Source organism: Thermobia domestica, chromosome 15, assembly GCF_964235325.1.
Source record: "Thermobia domestica chromosome 15, izTheDome1.hap1.1, whole genome shotgun sequence".
Lineage (NCBI taxonomy): Eukaryota > Metazoa > Arthropoda > Insecta > Zygentoma > Lepismatidae > Thermobia > Thermobia domestica.
The window spans coordinates 88,969,487-88,982,217 of record NC_137468.1 but is presented as its reverse complement, the minus strand read 5'-3'; the positions used below and the strand labels follow the sequence as shown (position 1 = coordinate 88,982,217).

Sequence of the window (12,731 nt, the reverse complement as noted above, 5' to 3'; positions counted from 1 at the left end):
AGCATATAGACCGTCTTGTTGACTGAAACAGTCAACTTATTCCTGCTACACCAAGCATCGAGTCTTGCTAGGATAGCATTTCCCTTCTTGCCTCTATTTCTCTGCGGGAGTCTCCCCCCGTGAGTACGAGCAAGTCGTCCGCGAATGCCGCGAGATCTAACGTCTCCGGCATTCCCAGTATCTCCGTTAGGAGTGGTTCAGTCGCTACGTCCCAGAATGTTGGTCCGCACACAGATCCCTGGGGACAGCCCTTGGTGCAGGTTTTGCAGATGCAAACATCTCCGATCTGGAACCAAGTGTTCCTGTCCCTGCAGTAATCTCAGAACATCTCATAAAAGTTCTTAGGGCAACGCATCTCCCTGAGGCGCCCGAAAAGGGTTGGCCACCAGAGATTATCGAAAGCCCCAGAAATGTCAACGAACATACCAACGGTATATTTCGTTGGAGACCCCTTGATCACCTTGAGCGCATGGTTTATTGCGTCCTCAGTTGATTTCCGAGGTCGGAAGCCGTACTGATTGGCAACCATCCCAGTTCTCTGGCGGTGCAGAGTCAACCTCCGGATAAGCAACTTTTCTTGCACTTTGCCAAGCACATTTAATAGGGAAATTGGCCTGTACGATTTCGGATCTTGAGGATCCTTATCCTCGTCCTTGCTGAAAACGACCATTTCTGCATTCTTCCAGATAGCAGGCACTCTCCTCTGTTCCAGACATGCATTGTACAAGGTTGTCAGCGGGCCACCAAGTTCATTAGAACATTGCTTTACAACTTCGGGCCTTATCCCGTCTGGACCTGCAGCCCGTCCGGACCGCAGCCCTGAGATTACCTCCTTTACTTCTGCCTCCGAGAACATGGGAATGTCCTCTTCGGCGTCATAGTTGTTGTTGGCTTCATCGCGCATCCTTCTTTGGTCTGCATCTTCCTCTTCCGGATTGTCATCCGGGAGGAGAACCTTGAGCAGAAGTTCATCCGTTTCCTGCCCTCCCTCCGTGAGCAAGTTAGCACTTTTTTGGAGGGTTTGCATGACCTCCGGTGCTCGAATCTTTTTGCTGACACCCCAGGGATTCGTTTCCAGATTGCTCTGGACGTAATTCTCCCATGAGGCAGCCCTTGCAACGTTGAGAGCCTTTTCGAAGGTCCTCTTCGCCGCCCTATACCTTGCTAGTCTGTCCCGTCGGACGTCCGGGTCTGGTGCAGACTGGTACAGCCTCCTTTCCCTTCTGCTGGTCGCTTGTAGCCTGGAAAGGCGTCGCGTCCAATAGGGCATGGAAACTACACCCAGCGGGTGAGGTGGCTGCTGGCTGCGTTCAATAGCATTCACAATGGCTTCTTGTAGTCTGCGTCTACCGTGGGTGCCATGACGTGAGTCAGATCCAGCACATCCCTAAGCAGCTCCCAGTTAAGGAGCCTAGGGTTGTATTTTGGTCTCTCAGGAACTTCTTCCCCTTGGACTTCATTCCTTTCAATTGTCAGTGCGAAAGTAACCACGTTGTGGTCGCTATGTGTGATAGCGTCATGCACCTTCCAATCCTGTACCACGCCGATGGCTGGTTTGTTGACTAGAGTAACGTCAATGTTCCCAGTAGCTCCTACTCTATTTGAGTAGGTGGGAACATGACTAGGCCGGTTTGCCACAGTCAGCCGAAACTCGTGAATGAGCTCTTCTACTAATTCCCCCTGTTATCCAGCATTCGAGAGTATCAGAGGGGCGACTTGGCATTGGCATCAGACATGATGACTACCTGCCTTCTGGGAAATACAGCTAGTATCTCCCGCACCCTGTCTAAGAACGGTTCAATGGGATGGCTAAACTGAAAGTACATGCACACTAGAATGATCGTCCCTTGCGGGCTCTGCACTTCTGCGCAGATAGTGTGCTCATCCGACAATTGTGAGACCACCGTCATCCGAAGACTCCGGTTCAGCAGTACCAGTGCAGCTTTCAGCTCCTGTCCTTTTATCGCTACCTGAGCCATAAGAGGCAAGGCCGATAATTTCCCATACTCTGTATAGGGTTCCTGCAGAGCGACAATGTCTAGTGACATGTCTGCCGTAAGTTTGCGGACCTCATACATAACTGATCTGGATCGCATTGCGTTCAATTGTAATACCTTGTAGGTATTACGTGCTCTGACCCCTCGATTTACAAGTTGTGTTGCCGTATTAGCCAAATTACAGCCCATAGTCGGTGTGATCGACTATCCTTTGTAACAAGACTTTCTACATGGCGCAATCCTTGTCTTTCCCGGAGCAAGTTCGCTTACGCTTCTTACATGGGATGCAAGTAGCTTCACGGTTCTTGCGAGGACATGCTTCCTTTTTGTGGTCTTTAACACCACAATGGGAGCAGACCTGCTCCGACCTACAGTGTTTAGTGACGTGACCTAGGTCCTGACACTTGTAGCGCTGAGGCACGACAAGGAAATCCTTGACTGTCATGGACTGAAAACCCATAAAGATGCGTTTTCGGACCAATAGGTGATTCCGCATTTTGGCCGAGACCTCGACCACGTGATGAGCTGTTGGCTTTCCCTTCGGTCCAGCTTTGAACCTCGGCCTGAAGTTCTTTTTAAACTCAGAGAGAGGCAAGTCATCACCGAAGTTTTGGCTGTGCACCTCTTCTGTGAGTTCCTCGGAACTTTTGCCCTCCGGTACATCATAAATGATGACCAGTGGATCCCGTTTTTTCGGAAGCTCAACCCTAAGCTTCGCCGAGAGTTCCTGATTGTCCTGGATTTTCCTCAGGTCTGACACCGATTCAGTCTCAATGACGACGCTGTTACCTGCGTTCCTCACCGCCCTGATCTTAATTGCTTCTTTCGCAGGGTTAAGTACCTGCGTCAGGGTCTTCCTGATGTCATTGGGGGTTTCATCAGCTTTTGGTTTGTTGAATACCTCATGTAGCGGCTGCGCCACTGGTTTTGCCCTATTGGTCTGTCCCTGCACGTTTGAGACAGCCCTGGCAGCTACCTGTGCAAAAGACACAGGTTGAGGTTGGCTCTCCTTTGGTTGAGTAACCAATTTGAGCGTTAGCTCGTGGTTCATGACCTGCAGTTGCTCGATCTTTCCCAGGAGCCTGCCCCGTTCGATGGCTCATTGAATCAGCCTGTCCTTTAGGCGACGCATGGTCTTTTCGGTTACTCTTTCTCCCACTTTGAGAGTGGAATCCAGAAATTCCGCGCTCTCCATGAGTAGACGGTGGGTGTTTGGTACACTTTCCACTTCCTCCGGTTCAGAACCCGACGAGGAAGTGCTTACCTCCGAGCCACTCTCGCTGACATTGCTGTTATTGAGAGGCTGCTAGGGTTGTCTGCTCGGTGGCTGCCTTGTAGCCATTGGCTTGCTCTCCAAGTTTTCTTTTCTTGGAGCAGTGGTACTGCCACTTTTGTTGGCAACTGGGTTCGCCTTCGGGTTCGGTTTGGAGGACTCCTTGCCAGTGGCTCGCGTCTTCCTCCCCTTGTCCTCCGGCTTCCCCCTTGAGGGTGCCATCCTTGACTTTGTAGGCCTTCCATCTCTCGTGGATAGATTCCCGCCTATCTACGATTAAATATCCCAATTGGGACGCTAATCACTTTGCCAGCTGTGGCCTTACAGCTGTTGCCCAGAGGAACCGACGTGGACGTGGATTAGCGTGCTGTAGTCTCGCCTCCCTTCAAAGGATTCACCAGATTGGGCGGTGCGAAACCCACAACCCAATCAAGTACTACTCCTTCTAAAGATAGGTTTAAGCTAAATCGCTCAGTGCACTCACGCACAAGAACCTTGGGTAGGGGAGTGCGAAACCTACACACCACCTGCTTACGATACCTGCTCTCTCTTGGAAGACGAAGACAGTATTAGTCTTCTTCCCCGGTACAGTATTAGATTTACTAATTTATATTATTATATAAGTAAAACCAAGTGACTGTATCGCAGTGTCGTCGGCACTCAATAAAATGTGTCGCCAGTTAAAGAAGGTTGCAAACCACTGCATTATGCCAAGCAGTAAATCATCAACTTAGTTTCCGGAGTGTTCTTACCTGAGTTGAGTCCCTTGCAATGTGATAGTGCACATACCGTGAGGAAACATGTTAAAAATTTGGAGATAATCCGAGATGTTAACGGTCTAACCCGCTAAAGATAAAAGTTAGCAGCTTCTTCTTGATTATTCACATCGTTTCGGTATGAAACCAATCGCAATATGTAAACACTCTTTCTCAATTTAAGATATAGGTAGGTTGTAATATACTGAGTGTACAATTTGATTTTAGTTCAGTGACTTAATATTCATTCATGAACTTGCAATTTCTTTTAGGAACTCAACCAAGAACGGCTATAGCACGAGCACAGTGAAAACAATTTATATCAATCAATATAAGCAGCTATTTATGGTGTTTTCGCCTCACCCACGATCAAAGGTAAGTCTTCATATAATTAAGATTTAATTCTCCTCAATCCTCAATTTTATAAGGAATAATCTTTCTACGCAAACGTATATAATACAATAAAATAATAAAGTGGAGAAAATTGGGTATCACTTTTTAAAATATTGAGTAACAAAATATGAAATAAGATTGCTGCGCACACTATTCAGCTATTAACAATAAGAGATTTGTTTTATATGAGCATTAAATATTCAATATGACGTGTTTTAATAATTTATTATTTGTATCATAGGTTTTTATTATATCTCCTTACGAACTACCTGGTGAAAAAATTCCGTTCGTACGTTATCATTTTCGAGAAAATGACAATGCCGTAGCATTTATGATGAAACCTTGGAGAACTGTGAGCACACCAGCTGTACGAGATATTTCAATTAACCAAAGAAAATGTCTTTTTCATGATGAAATGAAGTATGATGTTAATAGTTTTTATACCCACACTGCTTGTAAAATGCAGTGTAAATTGGGTGACGCAATGAAAAATTGTAATTGTTTTTTGCCTGGTTATTATGATTCAGGTAAGAAAACACTTATTTTGTTTTCCTTTATAAATATATTATCCTTGAAAGTTTCAATTTCTTGAAGCAATGATATATATATATACATACAGGGTGTTCATTTATTATATAGCCAAAATCCACAGGTGAAATCCTCCTACCTAAATAATTTTAAAAAATCCGTATGAACATGTGGCGGAAAACGCGTTGCTTCAAAGTTACGAGATGCCGAAATCGAGAAAATGGTAACTTTCAGGCTGTATAGCTCGAAAACTACATATTAGAGGCATATTAGACATATTAGAGGAACTATTATGCTGTTTATCTAAATAACCATGTTTCGGAGTTGGGTTTGTACCGGAGCATATGATTTTAGAGAAAATGGAGGAAGAGCGGAATCTATACCACAGTTCCGTTGCGCCGATACGCCCCGACTCTAAAACATGGTTATTTAGAGAGACAGTGTACTAGTTTCTTTAATATGTCTTTAACCGCCGTTCGTATCACTTATATGTAGTTTTCGAACTAGGCAGCCTCAAAGTTACAATTTTCTCGATTCCGGCATTTCGTAACTTTAAAGTAACATGTTTTTCGCCATATGTTCATACGGACTTTTTTCGTTTTTAGGTGTAAGGATTTCACCAATGGATTTTGGCTACATAATAAATGGACACCCTGTATAATTACTAAATTGCTACATGTGACTTGTATCTCTGTCAAAATTTTTTGGGGTGGTCCAACCCATACCAGTCAAACTGGAGGGAATCCAAAGTACTGATGTTAAAACTTTTTCTTTATGTTTTTTATACTCTTGATAATGACTCCATTATAAAATAAAAATTCATTCTGATGTTGCTCTTGCTGAAGATTTGAGTCTACTCTACTATGATGCAGTTTTCTTTACATGCGCTCTCGAAACTGGATTAACTGGTTCAAAAAAGTCAACATATACCTTTCTAAATTGAGTTGATCGGCCTAAGTAGAGGGTCACTTACGTCTGAAGTCGTTTCTCGGAAGGTTAGAACAATGACACCCAAGATTTTATTTCATATAAAGAACCCGAACAATCTGTAATCAAAATTTTATTAGTCTTCTCGTTTCATATCTTGTATCTTCCTGGATGTTCAGTGTTGTGGGGAATATTGCATTCTAAACTTGTCGAGGATAGCATAGTGTACAGTCAAATGCTCAAATATTGACAAGAGGCCTCTTGAATAGTAGCGACGTATGCACAAATTATTTATTTCCTATAGGGTAACTTCAGTAGTACGTAAGTTCACTACTATTAACTTTCGATTATCTGTAATGAATGAATCAGTGACACTCTTAGCGATTACAGAGATTGATCCTTAGAATACGATGACACAAAAAGTAAATATGGAGGTTTTGGCGCATTAGTTGTTACCCTCCTAGAAATATCTTACAATTTTAATGTATTACTGCTTTTGTTCTAGATACCGATATTTAAGTTTTAGTCGTATGATTCCTTAAAAATAAGCTTAGTGTTTTTCAAGTAACCCATCAAGAAATGTTATCAGGTATCAAAGTAGATGTAAGGTGGATATTGATTATTCTGCGAGTTGTATATTGTCTTACGGCAATGAAAGTCAAAATGGCAGAAATACGGGATATGATGATCGCTAATAGCTATACAGGCTGCTTAGTGTGCACATATACTACAGATAAGGCCGCAAGAAGTACCTCTGTTAAAGCATTACAATCTCCTATAAAAAACCTTGCGAAGTTCACCAATTGCCCGTAGTGAAGGTATTAAAGCTGAAATCCGTCGTCCGAGGGCATTCTATGCATTCTGAAAGAGATTGAAGTCCGGTGACCGCACCGGACACTCGAGACGCGTGATGTATTCATACTGCAGGTAATCCTCCACCAACCATGTCCTATCTGGGCGTAGGTTATAAGTCATAAAACGGAGTTCAGAGCCATATGCATTACGGAACAGTCGAACTTACTGTTCAAGAGTACGTTCTTGTAGACCTCACCTGCTAGAACACATGAAATGATATACAGACATCTAACATAATGTCACCTCACACCTGAACTATTCAACTACATCATGGTGGTAGTAACGTGTTCCTCCTGATAGCCAAGTATACAAACGGTGATAATGACTCTTCAAACTGAATCGTGAATCATCAGTGAGTATACAACCTCACTCCAATGTTCTGGAGTCCACTGAGAGTGGGATATACACCACGAACACGTGCTTGGTACTGTTGTATTTAGAATGCAGCTAGGACTTGGGGTGCATGCAATGTGCATTAGCGTTACCGCCCATATACAGTCTCACGTGATACATTTGTCCCAGACGTCTCGAGCTAGTTTACGAGCTAGACCGTATGCTCACTAACACTGAAGACTTACTACCTCTCTGTATTAGTAGGTATTCGTTAGGCATTTAAGTCAAGATAATGATCCACATGCAGTGTTGTTGCACGTCGACAGTCTCCATCTTACTACCTTTCAATGCTTTCACCAGCAAGAAATCAATTACACAATTGCAATACAACAATGCGTGAAACATTCAAGTCCCCGACCATGCCTGTTAACTTTGTCTAATTTATAATGTATTGATTATCAAACCATGCCTTGCATCATTCACATATGTATTCTGGGTGTGTGTTCTTAGTACACCTTTATTATATCTGATATCAACTGCACAATCCGAAAACACAATTCACTGATTACATGTTTCTCTAGCCACGTACTTTCTTCGTATTATAGCAGTCATAAAGGACACTTTTTTCGCCGAACGGCTGGTACCTGTCATTTCAGTTAGACGTACCACCTTGATATCAGATATCTGGTATTCACAGGATTAACTTATTTAAGAGTTACACTTCAAAATTTACATTCTCTTAAGTTTCGGAATGCTTGTATTAAATTAAATACGAAAAACCAAAAGTTATATCCATATTGTGAAGTATATACTAAAATATAGGTTTAATGAATGTCAATCATTGAGAAAGAGCAATCAATAAAATGAAAATTCAACTTCAATCCATCGAAAGTGTAGACGGTCCTGTATTTACAAATCTGATGAAACATGATTGCAGAAATTAGACCTAGAAAAGAAACAAGTGTAAAGCGTTTTAAAAGCAAACTTAGTTGAACTCTTAACATGTTTATTTTCTACCCCGAAAAAGTAAACAGAGAAAATCATCACTATAAAGTACATATAACTATCTATAGACAGCACAATGGAATGACCAAAATTAACACAAACAATACTTATAACAAATCATATAAATTGAAACTAAGTGATAACAGCTTATCTGAAAGTTAACCTAATTGAATCTAGTTTACAATGCTTTACGATAGTCTTTTATATTCCATTTTAATTTGTGATCTACCCTACCTAAATAAAGTATATCACTTGACATATATTGCACACCCGGTTGAAGACTGTTACAACTCAAAAAATGGAAAATTTGAGTTATCGTCGCTCAAAAGAGAATAGAGTGAGAGCAGTGAGCTCTACCTGGTGGTATTTTTGCATAAACGTATCTAAACAAATTAATCCCTAGATGGCAGAAATACCAGTATTCCAGTGAGCGATTTTGATAGAGTGACAAAATTTAAAAGTCATGTTCCCACAAATGTGCAATTTTGACTTCTAATAGTCTTCCTGCAGGTGTGCGATAATTGCGATGTCAGTACAGCTCACTTGGCAGTTAATGAGCTAATCAACTACAATCGACCTTACTGTATTCTACCCTACATTGATTTCCTATTATATTAAATTATTATAAAACGTGAAAATTTCTAAAAGGATTGCTAATGTATTTCCTAGATAATTAATTAGGCTTTGTATTGTATTGTATTATATTGTATCATTAAAAATAAACACTAACATGAAATGCCTATTCTCTATTCTCAAATTACAGGAAAATACAAGGAATGTAAAATTGAAGGAATATTGTGTTATAATCAATATCTGAGTAAGTAATTCTAAACATAACATGCATTGATACTTTTAAAAGTATGTTTACTTCGTGTATTATCTTTAGACATAGTCAGTAGAAAGAAATCAGAGGAAATGTAGACATGAAACAAATTTATTTTAATTTACAGTAAAGGATACTCTATAATAGTAAATCATTTTCGATTAATTTTTCTAAATGTCATTAAAATATTCAGGTGAAATTATCATGAAGTATGGCAAAATAGTATATGATCTATATTATCAAATTTCAATTAAATGAGAGGAAAATTCAGTTTTCTTGCATTAATCATCCCTAAGTCTATGTGTTCTTTGCCTACGCTTTCAGCCGAGAATCGTGATTCCTGAATCGCAGGTGGATAATTAGATTTTCAGAAGAGAATAGTCAATATACACATATTTGTGCAACTGAGATGTATATTTACCGATTATAATAAGCAATTTTATGACTCAAGTGCTTATTTTCTCTATTGTTTTGCTTAATAAAAAACATTGGAAGTAAAATGTAATATACCATTAATGTTCAAATCTGCAACATTCTAATTTCTTTTATGTTTGCAAGTTTCACTTCTGTTAATACAAGTATAGTGTCCGTCTCTGTCTACTTTACCTTCTATGTAATTGTCTTTTGTAGGGAATTTGTGCTTTCGTGAAACTGTTATTCCCTATAACCACGTCGGCCTGATGTCGATAATATAATGAAATATTGCGAAATGTACTCCTAGAGAAAGATTACAGTTCTTTGTGGTAGTGCATGACATTTCAACACAAATTCGCCAGCATTTATGCATGTCGTATTATGTTCGCTCTACTTTGGAAATGCTCAGGCGTAGAACCATGCAGATTAATAACGGAACTTATTTTTTTTAAAACCATTATTGCATTTTTTGTAGTCTATGAGATTTCATGTACTTTTGACTGTTCTTCTGGACATTTGTACTTAAAGGATATGCAACTTTTATGAATCATTTTATTAACTTGTAACTTAACAAATCATGGAAAATTAATTTTAATATCTTTTCCTATCCTTTATATAGCAAATCGTTCACAGTCGTTGCGGGATTGCAATTGTCTAGATACTTGTGATAGTATGGACGTTCTTCTCACGCAAGGATTCGAAGGAAAGTGAGTATTATATAGGTTGTCCATTAATTGTATGACGTTTTATGGTAGATTATTATAAGAATAGTTGAGGTATCGGATTTCACTCAAATTTCCATCTAATATAACGTTGTGAAGGTACATATTTAAAGAGTGGTCTAGAAGTGGACGTACCCCCCCTTTAGTTTCAAAAGTATAGTGTTAGTTATGGTACAATGCCTGTACACAGTTAACTTGAAGTCTTAATAGTCATAAACATCGGTATGATCACCATCCATGTCGTCACACTGCTGAATTCTGTGCCAAGTTCTCGCAGATATTTTGCTTAGAAACTCCGGAGACACGAGGGTGAAGGCGTGTTCCACAGCTGCTCGTAATTCCTGCGTTGTGTGATATCGAGTGTTTCTTACTTGTTGCTTTATGAAACCCCAGAGAGCATTGTCTGGTGTCGTTAGATCTGGACTTCTTGGAGGCCAGGCAAAGGAAGCTGGTAGAGATATACAACCTCTTCCACTCCAGCGGCCATGAAACGTCTGATTGAGGTAATTGCGCACGTGAATTGCAGAGTATGCTGGTGCTCCATCCTGCTGTATCACAACAGTGTCTTTGATACCATTTTCTTCCAGTTGTGGTACCAATCACTTATTAAGCATCTCCAAATGTGGGTAAAACATAAAACGTCAGAAAACACCAATTAGGGATACGCCCACTTCCGGACCACGGTGTATATATGAAAGTATCATTATTAACGAAACCGGTAAAAATTTTATTAAGATGAAAAATATACGAACTTAATAATAATTTCAAACTATAAGATAAATATTCATAATTAGTGCCAAAACATAAAATACAGGACGGATGTTAGCAAATTGTCCTCACAGGTGAAGATATGTGCTAAACTATTGCTATATAGGCAAATTGAATTGATTTCGTAAAACTTGGTAGCATTTTATCCCATAAATTTATCATGTTAAATACATGACTCAACACATCTCTATCATTGTCATACATTTGAACTTTTTGAGAACTGTTAATCATTACATACAGTTTTCAAGAACGTATTTGGTTTGTTATATTTCTTTCATGTAGACTTCAAAATAGAAATTACAAGTTAATATTTAAACCACTCCTTAAAATCTCTGACATCTAGAGACATGTCTATTTTGTTCTACATTTAACTCTTTTTAACTGCAATACATTTTTCTCTGCATTTTATTCAATTTATATATTTGAATGTCTTTATTTCATATTTAATAGCCCTAACTACTGTTGTATTCGATCGCTCATTTGTTTTTGCTATATACATTAGGCTTGGTTATTCCGTGTACTTTGATTACAATAGTTCGTATTCTACTTTAAACTACAGGTGCACATCTCATACTTACGGATGGAAGTTAGTAAGATATCAGCTTCCAACATTTCATAAAGCTCAACTCTCAGCTACTTCTATAAAACTATCTCAGGTATAAATCAGTGACTCAGGTCATTTAACTTAATTAATGTGTGCTGATTTCAAATATCCAAACCGTTTTTGCCTACTACTCACAATTATGTTGCTATATGAAATTGAAATTTTACATATTATTTTAATATCAGTATATAACTAGAGTATACAATTTGTGCCATATGAACGGAACATTATAACCGCTTTCTGGAGTCTGTCCTCCGTTGTCCTGCCAATGAGTATTTTCAGAAGACCTGGACTTATCTGGGTAAGACGTTGAAGGACATCTCCAAAAAAGGATTACAGAATCGTTCCCAAATTGTCTGCCGGTGTCAATAACGAAATGAGCAATAGGCACCGAGAGGTTCGTATGTCTCGCCTCGAAAACCTAACAACGATCAGACGGTCACTCAGACCACAACGCACACAAACATTATTCATACATACAACAAAAACACACTGGACTATACGACACTATGCTTATTTATTAAAATACTATTAAAAATAACGTATTAGAAAAACAATCACAACACTCAACACTGAATATATATAATTATTTTCACTAATAAAATCACACTTTGCTTTTTCACTACACTATAGCCCTTTATCACTTATATATATATATATATATATATATATATATATATATATATATATATATATATATATATATATATATATATATATATATATAAGTGATAAAGGGCTATAGTGTAGTGAAAAAGCAAAGTGTGATTTTATTAGTGAAAATAATTATATTAATATATATTCAGTGTTGAGTGTTGTGATTGTTTTTCTAATACGTTATTTTTAATAGTGCAGTTTAAACGTAGTCTTCCATGTATATATATATATATATATATATATATATATATATGGAAGATTACGTTTGAGATTCCACTGTCGATATTTTTCTCACATCGTTAATTCACATGGGGGATTAGCATTGTGGGAGGGACATCGGGACGATTCCACGAAGTAGTTGCTGCTCAAAAAAATCTTAGGAACGACGTTAGTCTTCCGAAAAAAGTCACCAAAATGGAATGGAGGGCGTGTTTATAACTAACACGCACTAGGTATGTGAACCTGGGGTTTCACTGATTGTGGCTAGGTCCTTGAGTGGCTAATAACGTATAAGACAGCACATCATACTTGATGCCCGATGCAACTTACATGCTTGCTGCTCACACTTACGGAGTAAGATTCCTCTAACTCAGAGGTTCGAGATACGAACTGCACTGATCGCCTGGTCAATGTTGACAGTTCATTCCAAAAACACTCAGGTTAAATCACCTGTATGT

The 12,731-nt window shown here is 39.2% G+C and overlaps 1 protein-coding gene across 1 annotated transcript in view; it reads left to right on the top strand.

The window, feature by feature from the left end:
• Nucleotides 1-12,731, top strand: part of LOC145671556 (uncharacterized) — a 94,949-nt gene that overhangs the window by 13,962 nt on the left and 68,256 nt on the right. The window contains exons 5-7 of the mRNA XM_081740744.1: nt 4,298-4,400; nt 4,660-4,945; nt 9,923-10,010. Coding sequence (XP_081596870.1) covers nt 4,298-4,400; nt 4,660-4,945; nt 9,923-10,010 — 477 coding nt within the window. The remainder of the gene's footprint in view (nt 1-4,297; nt 4,401-4,659; nt 4,946-9,922; nt 10,011-12,731) is intronic.